General features: G+C 37.5%; 1 protein-coding gene across 1 annotated transcript in view; it reads right to left on the bottom strand.

The window, feature by feature from the left end:
- The window catches only part of LOC139128115 (multiple epidermal growth factor-like domains protein 8), a 98319-nt gene that overhangs the window by 7307 nt on the left and 70508 nt on the right, over positions 1–20504 (bottom strand). Inside the window, exons 29-40 of the mRNA XM_070693957.1 lie at positions 19268–19431; positions 14564–14708; positions 13616–13883; positions 12376–12514; positions 11268–11475; positions 10189–10397; positions 7221–7482; positions 4811–4988; positions 3899–4091; positions 3350–3520; positions 2406–2548; positions 509–738 (exon numbers count right to left, since the gene is read on the bottom strand). Of these exons, the coding sequence (XP_070550058.1) occupies positions 509–738; positions 2406–2548; positions 3350–3520; positions 3899–4091; positions 4811–4988; positions 7221–7482; positions 10189–10397; positions 11268–11475; positions 12376–12514; positions 13616–13883; positions 14564–14708; positions 19268–19431 (2310 nt within the window). The remainder of the gene's footprint in view (positions 1–508; positions 739–2405; positions 2549–3349; positions 3521–3898; positions 4092–4810; positions 4989–7220; positions 7483–10188; positions 10398–11267; positions 11476–12375; positions 12515–13615; positions 13884–14563; positions 14709–19267; positions 19432–20504) is intronic.

Raw genomic sequence — 20504 nt, 5'->3', positions numbered from 1 at the left:
ACCTATGGCATAAACTGAAGCATTATAAGTGCCTTGACACTAACCATAAGCTGTTTGACATCGTCAGAATTACAGACACACACTTGGACATTTGGAAAGGAAAGGTGAATTGTCACAAAGACGACGCCAGTGTTTTATTAAATAGGGTAAATAGGTATGTGTTACTTGGGATTCAAAACCACTTATCTAGGTAGCCAAATCTTAGCATAAGACAAATTATGATTCTCACGTCAGTGTTTTTGTTGAGGGAAATAAGCAGGTAAATGTTACCAGTGTTCCCTAGGCCTTTTACTGGAGTTCCCCTTGGTATATCAATGCAATCAGATTAGGTGACACCAAATCATTGACCAAATTCCATATCCTTTGCAAGAAACACTTGGACACTGCAATCGGTCCTCATGAAACAGAGAGGTTAAAGTTTACAGAGAGAATGGCATGCCCTGATTCGTGCTAAAATAACAGAAGGTGAAAGGTCACAGAAGGAGAAAACTGATTGGATCACACTTACTGTTCTGTGTGATGGGATCAAAGCAGTACTGTAGCTCAAACTGCATTATTCTGTAGCACTGATGGCCACTAGTTGGTACGCCCGTGAACAGCTCCTGACACGCGGTGCACTGCTCCTTCCAACACTCGTCATCGTCCGTCGTCTTGCAGTCGTTCTTTGTGTTGTTCTGGCACTGACAGCCCACGCCGGTCTCTTTGTCACATCTGTCCCAGTGGCCGTTGCATTGGCACCTTGTATGGCAGGGCAAAAGGAGAACACAGTCAATGACAGTGAAGGAGATCTTTCAGTGACATTATACAACCATTTTCAGTAATAGAGCGCGAAGCCACCGCAGTGAACTGCAATAAAACTGCTTACACTTGTATTAGTTTCAGCTGTAGCCATGGCCACTTTGGTGTTGAACAAGGCTACTTGATACAGACAAAAAGTCTGCTTGTACAAAGGCAAAACTAGCTCTGTCTGAGGCTCGGTTTGTAAATGAGAGTTTACAATTGGCACCTTGTGTTTAAGATTAAGATACAATGTAACATTACCATGCACTGGTCCATCATGTACAAATCTTTTTTATTTCAACTTCCCAGACAAACTGTCTGCATGGGACATACACTGTTGTCGACTTTACCAGCTGGCTACAGCTGAAACTAATTAGTGTGAGGCAGTGTTTATTGCAGTTCACTGCAGTGGCTTCGCGCTCTATTACTGAAAATGGTTGTATATATGTTTACCACATGAGTTAAAGCTGTATTAACCCTTTCACCACCATGGTTTGTCCCAAATCCATTGTTTTCTATGGTAAAGTCGGACCTGTACACAGGGAACTGGGGTGAAAGGGTTAAGGCTTATTGTACAGATGATTCACTTTGTGTGAATTGTTTGTTTTTACTCAAGATCAGTTACTTTGCCAGTAACCGACAAAAATAAACTCAAGTGCCAATTAACACCTGCAAAAATGGAGATTGCCATTAGAATAGTGAACAGAGAATGGTTTTTATACCCACTAGATCCAGCTATCTCTTAGTGTGTAAAATATTGCATGATGAGTGTGTAAAATATAGCCCATCTTGATATCTTTTCTAAGCACCTCAGTTTACTAATACCAGCTCAGAGCATTAAGCAAGCAAATGACAAGCAGATGACCGATGTGTTGCTATACAACCTTTGAACGTTAGACAGCAGTATATTGTAGTCAGCTGTTTACGAAGTAGTTCGGAAGATGGAGGTGGACTCAGCCTGACTCTGAGAACTTTGTTGTTACTGTTGTGATTCAGAGCAAAAAATGGGAAAACTTATAGACAGCTCTGATTTTGCCAATAATTTGTAATCTGAAGTCCAATGAAAGATGCGAACCCACCAAAACCTCTTACACTGATATCAAACAGAATAATGAACATTATGAAATTGAGTTGAAACCCTTTTAAATCATCCTACATGAAGACAGTGACCTTTAGGGCATTGTGGAACTCTACAAGTCCTTTTGAACATAAAACCACATACACCCACTTGACTTGAATAAATCCAATGGTAAAGGTCATCCTATCGGACATATATATGTCTTCTTATAATCCTATAAGATTCCCATGTCATACTTTTCCACAGCAATAAAAATTATGTGCTTAAATTCACAAAATCAAAAACGTTTTGGTTTCTGTAGTAACCAATGATGTCTCTCAAAAACAAAGTCAGAGTGCAGCTAGCAAGTGTGAGAATGTTATAAACATTAACACACCTTCCACACATTGTCCTTCATTCAATTTGACGTCAGGATCAAATGTGAAAGGTTATGCATAATTTAAGCATGAATCTGATTCTCAGGCTCTTTCAGTATTGAATCTTATTTCAATTTCAAAATCTGAAAACGAATCTGATTCCATGGCTATTACAGCCAGCAAAATCTCACCTGATGCAGTTCTGATCCAGCTTAAAGTATCCGTCTCTGCAGGTCTCACACCTTTCACCTTCGCTGGAGTTCTTGCATTCCACACAGACTGCATCTCTGACAGGTCCCGTGTCAGATATCCCAGGCCTGCAGCTGCTGAAGCATCAAAACCTGGAAATTCATGACATGAACTGGCTTACAGTTATGCAAACTTGTGCAAATTTGATACAAATACAAAAACAAGAATCTTTGCTCTTGACCAACTTCCCTCCATGACAACAGTACAACATTCCTTTGCTAGAAAGTACTACCGTAACTAGTCAATCAAGTTTGATGAATTTTTGGTGTACTTCCCGTAGTATGGTGAAATGCCAAGTATTTAGTTGGGTGATGCACCATTTGTGTGTGTGACATGTTTTCTTAGTATTGACATCTTAATCAAGGTTTGACCTTGATTGCATTGTCAAAAATGACAATTTAGAACACACATAGTCTAAGTTGACATGTGAAATACTTGGTATTTAAACAAAATCACTGAAAATACTGTCAAAAGTTTCAGATGAAGGGTCTTTAATGGATAGTATGGTTCAAACAGTAGTGGAACAGAAACTGCCTGCTTCAAAGGAACAAAACGTGGAAAGCACATACCTTTCCATATTAAATGCTAAATTTCTTAAATAAATAATAAATGAATATTCATTTATGCAAATTATATTGAGTGTCTGAATATTAATATTCATTTATGCCAATCCAATTAACGAGTATGTATGATTATGAGTATTCATTTATGCAAATAGTACTAATGTCTTAATATATCATTTATGCCAATTGCATTGATGAGTTTGTCCTATTATGAATATTCATTATGCAAATTGAATTAATGACTTAGTCTGAATATGATAATGAATGATACTGACTCATTGTAAATGGCAAATGTTCAATGGTTGGAATCATGCAAAACATACCATTTCAACTGTGACAGGTGAACCTCTGGCGTATTGCCATGTTCTATTGCGGTCTTCTTTGGACATGCATATATCAGAGTTGCCATTACAGAACTCCCTGCATGATCGACATCCAGAGGCTTCTGTAGGGTCACCGACATAGAGCGGCTTGCAGTACTGACAGTGATCTCCCTGTGTTGTAAAGTTAGGCAAGAAAATGAGAATATTAGGTTGCAAGACCTGTAAAATCAGCTTCCCGTTGCTGACAGCAATTTGCCTGTATTGTAAAGTTTGGCGAACAAAGAGAATATTAGGTTTGCAAGACCTGTAAGATCAGCTTCAGTTACTGACAGCAATTTCCCTTGTAATGTAAAGTTAGGCGAAAAAAACATTAGGTTTGCAAGACCTGTAAAATCAGCTTCTGTCACTGACAGCAATGTCCCTTGTATTGTAACGTTAGGCAAAAAACGAACATTAGGTTTGCAAGACTTGTAAAATCTGGCCATTTTTTTTCAAAATACAATTTCACAATGACGCTGACTCACAGCACAATAGATCTGAGCCACCCACCTTGGTGTTGTTGTGGCACTCCAAACAGACATTCTTCTCTTCAACACTTGGGCAGTTGGAGTGGCCGTTGCATTCACACGCGGTGGAGCAGTCATCGCCAACGTATCCAAAATCACAGGTGCAATTGTCAGGCTCCACACATGTACCGTGGGTACAGCCCTGTCTGCAGACTGGCTTGCACTCTGCAGACGATCTGAAAAAAAGAGGAAGTCTATGAACCTTGCCCTTACTGTGACTTTCACAGGCTATTGTGTATTCAGCTAGTAGAAAATTCAAGATAATTTACCTGAGTCATTGATCTTCCCCCTCTTATTACTGATATAAGTGTCCAGTGGAGGCTGGAATGTGGGTGCATGTATCAATGTATCATACTATATGGAACACATGCCCAAGCAATTTCATTCAAACTAGGCACAAGAAGAACATGCAATGGAGTACACATACATGCCGTTTTGTTTAGTGTGATGATCAAAGATGTGACATCCATAGATGGTCCATTTGTTACATTGTTTCACATTTCTCTACAGACATTTATGTGTCTCGAAATCTTTAAAAGGTACGAAAACTAAAAACTGGAATTTTCGTACCGCATGAGAAACTACTTAAACCCCCGTGCTGACTTAATCCAAAATTCTAGCAATATATTTATTTCAAAAGAAGACAAAAGACAGAAACGCCTCATAATCTTCCTAACACCTCAGTAAATTCTTATCCCAGGCCTTTTAAAGCATTGAATATTTGCAAGTGGAGGACTATATGTACATAGCATTTTTTCCATCAATTACATATACAGGGTGCTACTGCATACCTGATGTTTCAATTTTCATACTACAATAAAAAAGAAAAGGATAATAATGGTAGGAACATAGCGATCAGAGAGAACCTCCATGACTGACATCGAAAACTACTTACGTCAAATCTCTTTCATATCCTGGCTTGCAGTTACAGACAAATGACTCTGTCGTATCGTTGCACTGCTCGTTGATGGCGCAGTCGTGGTGACCATTCAAACACTCGTTCTCTGGGGGGCACTTGCCAAAGGACCACAGAGGAGGGCCCATGAGATCTATGGAGTAGTTGGCAACCTCAGCTTTATAAGACAAAACAAACAAATCTTTAGTAAGAGTTGGAAGAGGACTCAACAGTGTTCCTTGTCCAGTTTGGCAAGCTGTCGACAATCCTTCATCAAAGTGTACGTTTTACTCACAGCGCTCGCAGCAAAGTACATTCACAGACACTGTGTGTCAAAAACTTTCTGGAAGTTGAATCCCACAATTAAAAAGTACATTTTTGTGAATATCTTCGTGCAAAGTATAGATTTCTACATCTGTTAACACTTGTCTATTCTCATTGCTGCTAATTTGCATATGTCCGTATATGGTATAAGTGAGCGACAAATACATTTGGAATGTCAGTAGTGCTACATTGTAGACAGTATAAACAGCTCTTTTTGGCTCACCTTTGAAAATCACCTATCGGTTACTGTAAATACAGCTGACCGTATTTGTGTTCATTAACCATTTCACAACTATAGTCCGACCAAAATTTGTGGAACCGTTTACATGAAATTTGGGGTGTATAGGTGAAGGGCATAGGACAAAGTACGGGAACATTTTGTCATGTTTTACATAACTCTGACCAAAGACCCTTGTTAACTTTTGGGCAATTTGAGGTACTATGTGCCTCGAAAGTTAAAGACGTAAAGTTTTGCTGAAAACTTTCCTCAAGGACTCTTTAACCATTCCCTTAGAATAAACATAGGGCCAAAGTCCCTGAAGCTACTATAGACATGGATACAAAATTAAGAATTTCCTTACTGTATGAAATTATCTCACTAAGGTCATCCTACGGACAAGTAAACTAAACATTAAAGCTGTCTGACCAGCGGTTTTGAAAGAACAAGAAACTCAACAGTTGACAGAGCTCTGTTGAGTTATGTAGAGAATAACCTTTTGTGACACATGTATTGATGAAGAAGGTGGATATCTTTGATTAACATTGTGAGTTCTGTTTAATAAGTTGAGACAGTACATACTCAGAGAAAGCACACTGAAGAGACAAAGGTTTGAAACTTAAGAAGTTCAAGGTCATCAAAAGCATTATAAGGAATCATGTTACACTTTCATTGCACTGTTTACACAGATTGCATAATTGCTATAAATAGCACATGAGGAATCTTTATACAGCCCAGCTTTACCATAAAACCCTATCACTTTGACCACTCTTTTAATTGACCACTCTATTTTTTTCCTCAAAAAGTAATTTTATTTTATCCTTACCAAGTCAACCATAAATGGAAATTAGAACTTTCTCTATCTCTATCTCTATCTCTATCTCTATTGACTATTTTGAGCAATTTCTTTAGATAACATACAGGGCACAATAAATGACGGTTCAGAATATGTCAAAGTTGGGATTCAGGAAAGTTGCCTTTACATGTTTTAATCCTCCAAGATGGTAAGCATTTCACTATGAACTGTCAAAAAAAGTTGAACTTTCTGATAATTCTACACTAAAATTATTTTGGCTTTGATGATTTCCTAATTAATTCAATTATTTAAAATCATATTAATTATTTTTTTCTGGGTGAATTGATAGGGTTTATACAGTACAAGAATTACATACAATGTAAGTCAAATTTTGACCAAAAATGACAAAAAAATTCCTTAAAAATACAGATTTGCATATTTCATCACAATTTGAACAAGTCTAAGTTGGGTTACCCTAGGGACGCTGTATACCAAATAACAAAGCTGTCTGACCAGCGGTTATGAAGAAGAAGATTTTTTACCAAAAACACCTTTTTTGGCATTAATTTGCCTATTTTCAACAATATCAAAAATTAAAAAAATAGTTTCTCAAAATCGTATTTTTCATCTACACAACAAATATCAAATCAGTAAGTACTGCGGTTCTCAAGATATTTGAGTGGACGGACGCCTCACAAACGGACATACATACATACATACATACATACATACAGACTGACGACGGACGCCGGACGGATACCCATCCCAATAGCTTCTATAGACTATAGTCTATAGTAGCTAAAAATCAGCGGTCACCATGCAAATTTGGATATAACAGAAACAAATTATTCAAGATTTACCAATATTTGAAATTCAAAGTGGTTGCCATTACTGTGTTAACTATATGAAGAAATATAAAAATTTCGATTTTCAAAAAAAGTCAGACAGTGAGTTTTTCTTTGCCCAAGAGCTTTGAAATAAGCCCTAACAGGTGGTAAATCAGAAAAGAAGTGGAAAAGTTTGAGAGTCCAAATGTGTGTCCCCCTCAAAGTCAAAATAAGTCTCCTCATTACCTGGTAGTGGATCAACTCTCAACGAGACGTTTCCCAGCGAACAAAATCCCCCTTCAGCTGGTCCGTAGAGACCACCGGCCATGCACACACCCACACCATTCTGGCCGGCCAGGGAGCACCAACCACAACCAGGCTGGTTGAGACAGGTGGAACACATGGTGTTCAGACTGCAGGGCCTGGGACAGCTATTGGCGCTCTCTCGCACCATGTAACCACACACACCACCGGTGCACTGTAGGACCATGAAGGTAGGTGACATGCACTGCAGTAGAAAAAACAAAAAATCTCATGAACAGCTGAACATTTTCTATGTCACTCTCATTCTTCTCATTAAAGCCCCTGTAGCTGTAACTCTTGAAATAGTTGACCTGAAAAAGGCTTTCTATTTTCTCGGGTTTTCTTTAAATTCTACAAATTTAAAGGACATAGTTTTTTACTACTGAAAAATTGGACAAGTAAATTTAAATTTTAACCTTTATTTTGATTTCCCACCATTTTTAAGAATTGGTAATATTACAAAGAGAACATAGCATATGGTGTCCCAGTGGAAAACATTCAGCTCTATGCATTATATTGACTTACTCTGTTGTTTCTGTGAAGATTCCACTGCAAATATGCATGGCGTACAGTGTTTTTGCATTACTTGCATGAGGGCGCCATTTTATGTTTGGGCAAACATTTATTATTTATCTTGCTCAAAATTGCACATGCAGTCCCAGTGGATAGTTTATTCTACTTGTATAAATACCCCTCAATGAGTACAGTCCCACGAACTTGTTTTAGTTTGGAAGTAAAATCACAAAAACAATGCCAAAAGATACAGTTATTGGGCTTTTAAAAGAGCCAGTAGCTTTAACTTTTGGTGATTTTTTGCACTATTTTTTTTGCTTTTGAAGTCAGCTACAGTTCCTTGTTCTTCACCCCAAAGCATACTGAGATACACAGTCTTCAATTTGTAACCTCTGGGCTCTGCATGTACATGTGTAAATTGCATTCTCATTGAAAAGTGAATTCTGGTCCAGACTAGAAATCAAATGTAAACAAGAACAGCATTTTACATGTAATGACACACTGTTGACAAGCTATATATTTGGTGTTTCAACACGCTTCAGGGCAGTAGAACAAAGACTTATATGTAATTGATATATGAAGCAAAAATAGTGAAAAATCATCAAAAGTGACCGCTATTGGCTCTTAAGGTGAAGTACTGCGAATTACGTCAAAATTAAGTTGTGGTGTCATTTTCTTGAAACTTTGCACAAATATTCTTTGGAAGTTGTGCAAGTGCAAAGGTAAAATAAAAAATGGGGGTCACCTCGCTCGTTTCCATGGAAACGGACGTTAAAATGGCGTCGTTAGAAATAAATAAAAATGATATTATTCACTTAAACTAAAGAAAGCAATTATAAAACGCTTAGCAAATGAGTTAACTTTAATAAATACCAAGACTTAAGATCCATATCTATCGAATTTATACTTTCATAATGTTTGCAAAGAAATTTTTACATAAGTATCGATTACAAAATGACGATATCCAAATTATATCACTACATAATTTTCGAACTTTCTTCCTGTCGCTTTGAATGGTGTCATTTTGACCAAACTTGGCGAATAAAATCCTGACATAATACCATTTAGTTTACACTTTTAATAAAAGGGTGTCACCACGCTACTTTTTACAATATCTCCAGGTGAATGGGTAATATGCGCCATGTAATTGGGAGAGAAATGTTAATTTTTCTCATCATATTGAATAAAAACCAGCTCCTAGAGGGTCAAAATATGACAAGGTTATAGGTCACATGTATTTCTAAGAGACTGGGTCAAAAAATTAGGTAAAAGCGCAATTTCAACAATGACAGGTGATGTTAAATACATGCGCTACAAAGTAACCCATTTGCGACAGGCTGGAGTTAAACTCTGCGCAGAAAACGTTCTATAAGCGTGTGCGCGTCCGAATTCGTTGCCCTTAACCTTAAGGGAGAACGCGCCTCGCGGACAGATATTTGGACTCTTAAACTTTTCACAATTCTTTTCTGATCTACCACTTGTGGGGTCTCATTTTGAAGCCCTTGGTATGAGAAAACTTTTCATTGCCTTAAATTTTTGAAAATCAAAAATTTTATTTTTCTCTATAGAGTTAACACAGGGATAGTGGCCATTTTGAATTTCAAATATCGGTAAATCTTGGGTCATTTGTTTCTCAAGTACCCAAATTTATAGGGCATCCCCGATTTTTATTCTAGATCTTTACAGAGAATGGTTGAAAGTTTCATTGAGGAAAATTCAAGGAAAAGTTTAAGTCTTTCACTTTTGAGGCGCATACTACCTTAAAGACTGTGTGCACACTGGATGTTTCTGTACATGAAGATGACCAGGGATTACACATCCGAACGCTGCTACTGTCGTTTTCATGGACTGACACACAGCCAAGTAGAGTGAAAGTAAATTCAACAGTGCAGTAAAATTGTTACAGTCACTGCTTCACTTCACTTCACTTCACTTCACATCAATGGGATACATTATCAGTAACTATCTGAGGGGATGACTTCACAAAATGCACTGGTATTGACAAAGCTGTAATATAATTCAATAATATCAGTTTGAATAAACTTATGAAGAAGACTAGGAATCTGTTTTTCAAAGTGACCCTGCTGTGGGTCATAGCCAACTTCAATCAACCTATGGTCAAATATGAATAAAAAAGGTGTCAAACATGATTTAACCTTGTACTACCATGGTTTGCCCAAACTCACTGCTATCAAAGGTGACTGTGGACCTGTTAACTGGGAAAATGGGGTGAACAAGTTTGATATTTGTTTGGAAACACTGCCTCAATCAGTTCCCCAACAGAGAAATTATTGGTGTCAATGGATTAATGAACATAAAAAATCTAGTAGTTGAAAACCAGGGTTATTTGACCCTGAGAACAAATCCTTTCCATGGTGAAATATTTAGCCAGAGTTACCTGGTCCAGATTTTCACTCCATACGCATTCCTGCCAACCACCATCTGCCCCGTGTGAGTTGAGACAGTCAGCGCATGTTGCGTACGTGTGGCACAGAAGCGGACACTCGTCTGATGGAGACGGTGTGACATCTGCCATTGAGGTGGTGGTGGTGCTGAAGCAGTTCCAGTCGTATATCGGGGTTCTGTGAGCGTGACTTCTTGTTTCGGCTGTGAGCAATGAATAATTTGAGACAAAGAAAAGGTTGATTCTGGTATTAGACAAATTTGGATGAACACAAAGTTGCTGATCTCAAAAGTGTGAGCAGTAAGATCAGTGCAGATTTGAAATGAAAATCTTAATATGAAAGTCAACGTAGAACACCAGAAATAATATTCTGTTGGCCAAAAATGAGACAATTGGAGGCCATTAAAATGCATTTGTGGGGGCTGTGAAATTTGCTCTTAGACAATCTGTTTTGTTATTAAAAGGCCAGTAATACTAACTTTTGAAGATTTTTTTCACTATTATTTTAACCATTTGAGTGCTGTAATATTTCCATTACATTTTTAGTCCAACATTTTACCAATTTTTTTATGAATTTTTCTGTAATGTTTTGGATAACTTTGGACCGAAAGGAAATCACATTTCCTTGGCTACAGTTCTTTATCAAAATTTTGGCAAAATTGGAAAAAATTTGACTGAGATATATTCTGTAAAGGCTGAACACCAAATTTTGAACACCAAACTTTGAACACCAAATTGACAGTTTCTTGCTCTACTCCCCAAAGCGAGTTATAATAAAGTATTCAGCTTGTCAACTCAGCCTGTACATGTGCAAACTGTGTTGTCATTGTTAACAAGTGAATTCTGGTCCGGACTAGAATTCAAATGTAAACAATAACAGTGCATTTTACACATATAGACACTACATTGATGAGTTAAATAACGGGTAATTTCAACATCCTTTTTGGAGTAGAATAAGAACTTATGATTTACATAGAAAATAAAAATGATGAAAAATCATAAAAAAAGATAGCATTACTTGCCCTTTATGCAGTAATTTCCCAAGATTGTCAAAAACACACGAGAGCACTTACTTTCTCTCTTGATTTGTCTTGTCCACAAGCACAGGGACGAACCCCATGACATGCACTTCTCGCAGTCGGAGGCCTCGCAGTTCTGTTCCGGACAACCTTCCACATCATTAATATCATACTGATGTGGCTCACACGGGTTTTCAACGGCACAGTCCACTCCCAAGGCCACACACTTACCATACTCACAGCCATGGCACCACTTGCATTGCTGAATAGAAGAAAATAAAGCAGAATATGAAGATAAATGATATGATAGTTGGAGTGGGGGGGGGGGGGGGGCTGAAAATTTTGATCTTTTTGAGAGTACTGAGGGGTACTTCATGATTCCTCCAGCCCTTCCCCCACCGTTATCTGTGAGTGCAGCCTCAAAAGAAGATATGTTGGGAGACTTAAAAAACTGGTTCCATTTAGTCAAATATCCCTTGTTGTGGTGTAATATCATTTATGGATATTATTAATTGGTGAAAAAATAAAAGTAAAGCTGGTATCAACTATCATAGTATTTGATAACTGACATACAAATGCCACATTCACTGGAATAGACCATGTTCCGAACCGCGCAAGACATTCCGAGATATCGCGAGAATATGTGGTTCGCAGTGGACGTGTTCTCGCAACACAGGACAAACTGCGTAAAACAGGACAAGTCGCATAAATATATGAAGTTGCAATCTTTGCTCAGTTCTGCACTTTTTCTAGTTCCATACAAAGTTTGACTTGTATTACAAAGCTGGAAACCTGTTTCTACGGGCATGTATTAAAGTCTCGCGAGATCTCGCAATCAGCGGAACATCGTCTATTGGTTATTATGCATCGTCTTGTGTAAAATCCAATGGCAATAGGTTGCTGTGTTGTAAAGCTTTTGTCGCTTTGTACTGAAGAGCCCCCTCATACATTCCTTTGAATAGCCCTACCGTCCATAGAGGGCGCTGCACAACATGTACAATGAATGGTCACGCGGCAAATGATTAAAAGGACTCAGATTTCTCTGGGTGTTGAAAATAAACTCGTTCGAGTTTTTTATTGCATGCACTGCTGTTAAAAACATAAAAGTCGGTAAGGGCATTGAGTCCATCTTGCGCTGTGAATGGTCAGATTCTGTACTTACCACATGTGCACCTGGATGGGCCGGGAAGGTAGCCATACAGAGGCTACATGAAGATAGCGTTCTGCAGACTCTGTTTTCGATTGTTTCTCTGTTACAGTAATTCCCAGAGTGTGAGTTCACCACATTGGCGCCATTACACCTGTAAAATGCACACGGTGAGATTAGAGAAACTCCATCAGATGTTACCATCAATGCATTCAACCATGTTTTTCTTCTGTTTGTGAAATACACCAGGTCTTTATTGCTCTACTCCATACATCGTGTCAAAATGCCTGGGGATAAACTTGTAAGCACAGCATATACCTGCTTATATTATTGTTGACAAGTCAGGACGACAATGCATATATCAATGACAATATTGCATACGGTACACAAACCGCTGATAAATCTCCAAGTGTCAACACATCTCCAAGTGTTTTACTAACCACTTCTGAAATGCAGCATCTGGTTCCTATTCTAACAATCATGTCATAATGTCAAATGTGCAACTTATCGACCCGGCCTGTATGTGCACAATATCCAACATTATTGTTGACTTCTGAATCTTAGTCAGGGCTGAACTTCATGTGCCGACAATAACATATAACAGTGCATGTCTTACAGAAGGCATGTTGTTAATCAGACTGACACTTTACAAATCTACATATTTTCAAGAGATGAATTATAAGATTCACTTTTTCCACTTTTTTCGTCAAATGACAACTCACTGTGAATACTCAAGGGAGCATTTGGACAAGAGTGATAACTACCACACACACATAGCACTGTGCATTAATCTATGGTAACTTAGGGAGTCATTAGGGTCAGAGTGCGGGATTGACTACACAGCAAGTGGCCCCATCAAAAACCTTTTTCCCTCAAAACAAAGGGCTAGCATAATTTATTTTCAATGTTACAATTATTAAATTGGTGAATATGCCTCAACAATGATTATCATCGCGATACAATCCATTGCATAAGGGTAACACTTTGCCATTTTTTTTTTACAAAAGTTTAATTTTTTCATGAAAGATACTCTAATATCTCTCACTGATTGTATAGCCTCTCTGTGACAGCAATGATAAGGTTGATTGACCTTTTGAGTTGACCTTGAATGACCCCTGCATGACCTTGCACCCTGGCAAATCAGTAGTTTGGGTCGAGTAACTGATTGAATATTGCAAATGCCACCGATGACGTTCATATAGGCTCTGTACTAAAACAAACTAGATCACAGTGACATACCAAAAGCTGTTCTTACCTAGTAGGAGTCGGCAAAGAATTTGAATAACAGTACGTCTGGTTACTCCGCGCCACCTCGTCGAACACCGAGCAGGCAGAGCAGCCAGCTTTCATCAGACAGCTGTCCACACTGGTGTACAGAGTGCAAAGGTCGTCAGGCAGGGCCAACTGCACAAGTGCACCATGGGTAGTGCCATCGTAGCCACCCATGATGTAGACGTCGTTGCCGATGGCAGCGGCTGCTGAGCCAATGGATGGCTGGATGGCTTCTCCGATAACCGATATTTCTGCAGGGACATTGGAGAAAACACATTTAGCATACCGCCGCGATTGCTTGACTTAAAAAAATAATATTTATTTGCTCTAACATCCTACATTACATTGTTATGTAGGTCATTAACCTTTCTTCTGTCGTAACAACATCGTATTTGTTCCTCAGAATTCAAAGGATGGGGACAGCAGATCCCTCTGTACTGATACAATGCATATCTATGCTCATACTGGAATGGGAGAATATCATTTTTATAAGATAATTGTGCAAATGTACATTCTACTAACGTTGGAGAACAGCTTAATTTTTGTAGAAAATAATTTTCTAACTATATTTTCATTTTACATTCATTCTTTGTAATTATTTGGAACATCAAATACTCACCCACATTCTGGATGCAATATTGACATAAAAAATTCTACAAGTGAAAGTCAAAAGATACCCAATTGTTTAGCCTACTTTTCCCTTGCTTTCAAGATGAGTTAAAGTTTGAGTGAAGTAATCGCTTTTTTTTCAAGTGTGTCATCAATATCTTGGTAATATCAGAGTGTACAAGCAGCACTTGTCTACTTCTGTAAGATGACCTTTAACCTTTCATCACAATGGTTTGACCTGACGGTTCGGTTTCTATGCTGAAGTTGGACCTCTACACATTGAAACGGGGGTGAAAGTCTTAAACTTTTGGATTCTACCCACCTTCATTGTCAAGGTCAATCCACAGGTTACACTCGTATCTGTACAGCAATACTGAATTGGAGAAATTGTACTCCCTGGTTGCGCCTCCTACGATCACCATGTACTGTGATGTTGTCGAGGCAACATGCAAGTAGTGGGGAGACAGCTGCGACATAAATATTGATGAAAGAGAGATCAAAAACAGCAGTGCACAAGTTGATTTTATCAAAATCAATTTATGATCCAAATTTGCCTGACCACAGGCATACGAAGGCTCATCTCCAAGATAATGAAAAAATAGCGTCAATGACACTGTAGCTCCCATCCTGGACTATTTAGTGTTTGTTCTCTGGTCAGATATTTGAACATGTGTGAAAGGGATAAAGTGCATGAAGTGAAATACTTAAATGAAATGTCTGGAGACAGTGAAATATGTTTATGTAATTATTCAAAATATAAAATGGAAAAAATACAGAATTAGATATATTGAATACTGTGATACAACCATTAACTCAACAAGTCATTTACAATGACATAGTCCCCACTTGTAATAGGAGTATTAGTCTTGATGGGGCAGGAAAATGTGGTCATTAAGAAGTATCACTGGAGTGTATATGTTGAGATCTATGGGCACATAGGTCTATGTCGTTCTTCCCAATTTGAAACACATGAGGCATGTCTAAGTTATGGTTCTAAATCGGGAAAAAAGATCAGACCTCTAGCAGTATTGGCCAGCCAAGAAATACATATGCGCATAATAAATGAGGTACAAGATGTGACATCTTAAGGTCTAATATCCTATCAAAATTGGAGGGTATAGAACTTGTGGTTATTGAAATATGCATATATATGTATAATCAAGGTCAAAGGTCATCGAGGTCACATGCCATTTGAAAAAAACAAGCGACCTAGCGGCCGATATAGCTCCGCTGTGTTTATGTAGAGAATAACTATTTTTGACACATGTTGATGAAGAAGGTGGAAATCTTTGATAGCTCAATGCAGTGGCCAGAGAAAAGTGGCTAAAATAGCTGCAAAAATACACAATTGAAGATTTCATCATACTGTGAATATATCACATCGGATCATCCCTAAGAACATGTCAACCAAAGCTATCTGATGAGTAGTTTTTTGAGAATAAAATTTTCTGACCAAAAATGGCAACAATTACCCCCAAAAATAAAAATTGCAGATTTCATCATCATTTCAACAAATATCATTTAGTTAATCTATAGAAACCTGTATACCAAATTTCAAAGCTATCAGATGAGTAGTTTTGGAAATACACATTTTTTGACCAAAATGGCAAAATTGCCCCCAAATTACAAAATTGCAGATTTCATCATAATTTCAATAAATATCATTAAAGTGATCTGTAGGAACTTGTATACCAAATTGCAAAGCTATCAGATGAGTAGTTTTGGAAATACACATTTTTTGACCAAAAACGAAAAAAATTGCCCCAAAAGTGCAAAATTGCAGATTTCATCATAATTTCAATAAATATCATTTAGTTCATCTGTAGGAACCTGTATACCAAATTTCAAAGCTATCAAATGAGTAGTTTTGGAAATACACATTTTTTAACCAAAAACGGCAAAAATTGCCCCAAAAATACAAAATTACAGATTTCACAATAATTTCAATATATATTACTTAGCTCATCTGTAGAAACCTGTATACCAAATTTCAAAACTATCAGACCAGCACCTTTTGAGAAATACATTTTTTGACCAAAATGGCAAAAATTGCCTTAAAAATGCAAATTTGCATATTTCTGCACAATTTGAACAAATCTGAAATAGATCATCCCTAAGGACATATGTACCAAATATCAAAGCTATCTGACTGGTAGTTTTGAAGAAGAAGATTTTTAAAGATTTTTTTACCAAAAATGACAAAAATTGCCTAAAAAATACAAAATTACAGATTTCACAATAATTTCAATATATATTACTTAGCTCATCTGTAGAAACCTGTATACCAAATTTCAAAACTATCAGACCAGCACCTTTTGAGAAATACATTTTTTGACCAAAAATGGCAAAATTGCCTTAAAAATGCAAATTTGCATATTTCTGCACAATTTGAACAAATCTGAAATAGATCATCCCTAGGACATATGTACCAAATATCAAAGCTATCTGACTGGTAGTTTTGAAGAAGAAGATTTTTAAAGATTTTTTTACCAAAAATGACAAAAATTGCCTTAAAAAATACAAATATGCAAATTTCACCAAGATTTGAACAAATCTAAATGAGGACACCCTCAGTAAACTGCATATCAAATTTCAAAGAAATGGGACAGGCGGTTTCAGAGAAGAAGATTTTTTTACCAAAAACAGCAAAAAAATGCCCCAAAAATACAAATATGCAAATTTCACCACGATTTGAACAAACTTAAGTGAGGTCACCCCAAGTGAACTGCATACAAAATTTCAAAGCAATTGGACTTGCGGTTTCAGAGGAGAAGGCAATTGTTGACGGACGACGACGACAACGACGGACGACGACGGACGACGACGGACAACGACGGAAAATCAACCTATTTGATAAGCTCCGCGTCGCTGACAGCGGAGCTAAAAATTATATTGCTAATTAATCCCTATATGCCAAAAATCAGATCTCTAGCTCTATTCGCTTGCCCAGAATTAGATGTGTACATAATTAATGAGGTAAAGCGTGTGTTGTCATAAGGTCTCCCATCCTACTAAATACAAAGGACATAGCACTTGTGGTTACTTATTTATTGACATAAACATATATTTTAGGTAAAAGGTCATCGAGGTCACATGACATTTGGTCAAATAATTTCTCTCCTATAGTTATCCCTATATACCAAAAATTAGACATCCAGCTCTATTGGCTCGCTCAGAATGAGATATGCGCATAATTATTGAGGTACAGTATGTGGCGTCATAAGGTGTCCAATCATACCAAACATGAAGGGTGTACACTTGTGGTTACTGAGTTATGGAAAAATATGTATATTTGAGGTCAAAGGTCACCGAGGTCACGTGACATTTTGTCAAAAAAATTGTATTGCTAAGTTATCCCTATATACCAAAAATCAGACCTCTAGCTCTATTGGCTCGCTCAAAATTAGATATGCGCATAATTAATGAGGTACAATATGTGGCGTCATAAGCTGTCCCATCATACCATACATGAAGGCTGTAGCACTTGTGGTTACTGAGTTATGGACAAATATGTATATTTGAGGTCAAAGGTCACCTAGGTCACGTGACATTTTGTCAAAAAAATTGTATTGCTAAGTTATCCCTATATACCAAAAATCAGACCTCTAGCTCTATTGGCTCGCTCAAAATTAGATATGCGCATAATTAATGAGGTACAATATGTGGCGTCATAAGGTGTCCCATCATACCATACATGAAGGCTGTAGCACTTGTGGTTACTGAGTTATGGACAAATATGTATATTTGAGGTCAAAGGTCACCGAGGTCACGTGACATTTTGTCAAAAAAATTGTTTTGCTAAGTTATCCCTATATACCAAAAATCAGACCTCTAGCTCTATTGGCTCGCTCAAAATTAGATATGTGCATAATTAATGAGGTACAATATGTGGCGTCATAAGCTGTCCCATCATACCATATATGAAGGGTGGTAGCACTTGCGGTTACTGAGTTATGGACAAATATGTATATTTGAGATCAAAGGTCATCAAGGTCACATGACATTTTGTCAAAATATCCGAGATATCTGCGTGAACGGATGGACTCACGGATGGACGAACAGATGGACATGACCCAATCTATAAGCTCACTGGACTTCATCCGTGGGACTAAAAATTGTGTCACTGCATCCTTTTTGCAATATGAATACGATGAGAAACTAAATTTTTATTTTTCGTGGCCTTATACATGGGAGTCTATGGAGATCTGCCTTATACATGGGAGTCTATGGACGTGTAAACTAAAAATATGCAAATTTCACCACGATTTGCCCAAATTTGGGAAAGGTCACTCCTATGCACTTCCATACCAAGTTTCAAATCAATCGGACTTGTGGTTTCAGAGCAGGAGATTTTTTTGACCAAAAATGGGAGAAAATTACAAAAAATTCATGAAAAATAGCAAGTCCAAGATACTGACCCAAGATGTGCACAATCATTTCATGTCAGCCCAAAGTACTTACATTCTAATTTTTCATGTAATCTGCTCAGTGGTTATTGAGTTTTTTCAATTTTCGACTGCTTTTACATTTTTTCACTTAATTTGCATATTTTTGGCAATGACAACTTCATTTGAACAAAATCTCATCTACAGCCCATCATCCATGTACACACCAAATATCAAGATGAAATGTACAGCGGTTTTGGAGTTTTGATGTTGACGGACAGACATACAGACATACAGACATACAGACATTTCCCTAGCCTATAAGAATAGCTTCCATTGCCATAATACATATGGCTATGGAGCTAAAAATGCCTAAAGAATACAGGTCAAATATATAATTTCCAGAAGCGCCCTCTGTAGTTATTGCAGATCTGTATTTGAATGGCGCAGAAGCTTGCTGTGATTATCAGAACTTTATGCGGGATGACATGGCTGTCTTGCCATGTGATCGCAGCCCTATCCAGCTTCAAGTGAGAATATACAGATAACGACTCACAGACGGTACAAGAAATATTCAGTTATACGGCTGAATGCCTGTTTTCAGAGATTCACGAAAAAGATCCGGTATACACTTGACATACCTGATGGTTTGGCGCTGCATCCAGCAGGCTCCATTTCCCCGTTGGATGGTGGAAGGCGTAGAGGCGGTTTGATGGAAAGACTTTGTCCATGTGGAAGATATAGCCACCAAATACATACACAGACACTGAAACTGAGTGCCATACACTAGTATGCCCAAATATTCCTACAGAAAATACAAAACAAATAAAAGAATTGCCTTGCATTACAGTGAAATTTTACTGATAAAATATTAACTGGGAAATAGCTGTGTTTTCATTAATTTTGTTCCAGAAAACAAGTACACTGTCATCTTCTTATCCATACAGCATGTTGAAATTCAACATACATGTATCCTTGCAAATGCAATATTTGGTGTGAAATGTGTGAATTCCAATCTGCCATGAAACTTACTTGCCAACGATACAATTCCACGTGACACACATAAGAGACTGAGTTGATAAGTTGAACATTTTTAACGTGAATTTTCAATAGAAAAAAATTGACATGTTTTACAAACTGATCACAGATGATGGAAAAATACATTAAATGTTACAGCCTAGGCCGGTGGTTGGGGAGCAATCCTACTTTCACAAAATAAACTTGAATTTCATCAACTGGTGGCAAAACCAGGTAGATTCATGAAACTTTGACACACAGCTGAATTTTTTACAACTTTATGTGCTTTCATCGAAGATGACGAAATCAGAGTCTTTGTCTTACTTCTTGGAGAGAAATACATGACTGACTGTCAGAATATTCGTTAAACCCAACTGGCACACAATTAATGTGTGTTACACAACGACTGAATGAAGAATGCATTGAAAAACTCTGTTGCACTTGAAGAACACTGTCAAAAATCTGAAAACAGCCTGGTTTTCTTGGAGGGACCCTCCAATTGTTATTAACCCTGTGAGTGCCAAAGTCAACTTTGTATAAAATGTAACTCGCACAAATATTTTTCAGATTTTTCCCAAAATTTTGATCAAAAACTGTAGCCAATGAAAAGTGATGTCCATCTAGTCCAAAATTGGTCAAAAAAAATTACAGAGAAATTCACAAAAGTTGGTAAAATTTTACACTAAAATTTTGGTGGGAAAATTTACTGCACTCAAAGGGTTAAAACATGTTATGTTGACTGAAAAACTGTTCAGTATTGGTTGCTCTAGTCAAATTCAATAGACAGTCGCTTTGATAATTTGCTCTGTGCTATCAATGGACAGCTTTTTAGCGTGTTTGCTCATTTCTTGAAAATGACTG

This window comes from Ptychodera flava, chromosome 3 (assembly GCF_041260155.1).
Source record: "Ptychodera flava strain L36383 chromosome 3, AS_Pfla_20210202, whole genome shotgun sequence".
NCBI classification, from domain to species: Eukaryota; Metazoa; Hemichordata; class Enteropneusta; family Ptychoderidae; genus Ptychodera; species Ptychodera flava.
This window is presented reverse-complemented; position numbering and strand designations above follow the sequence as displayed.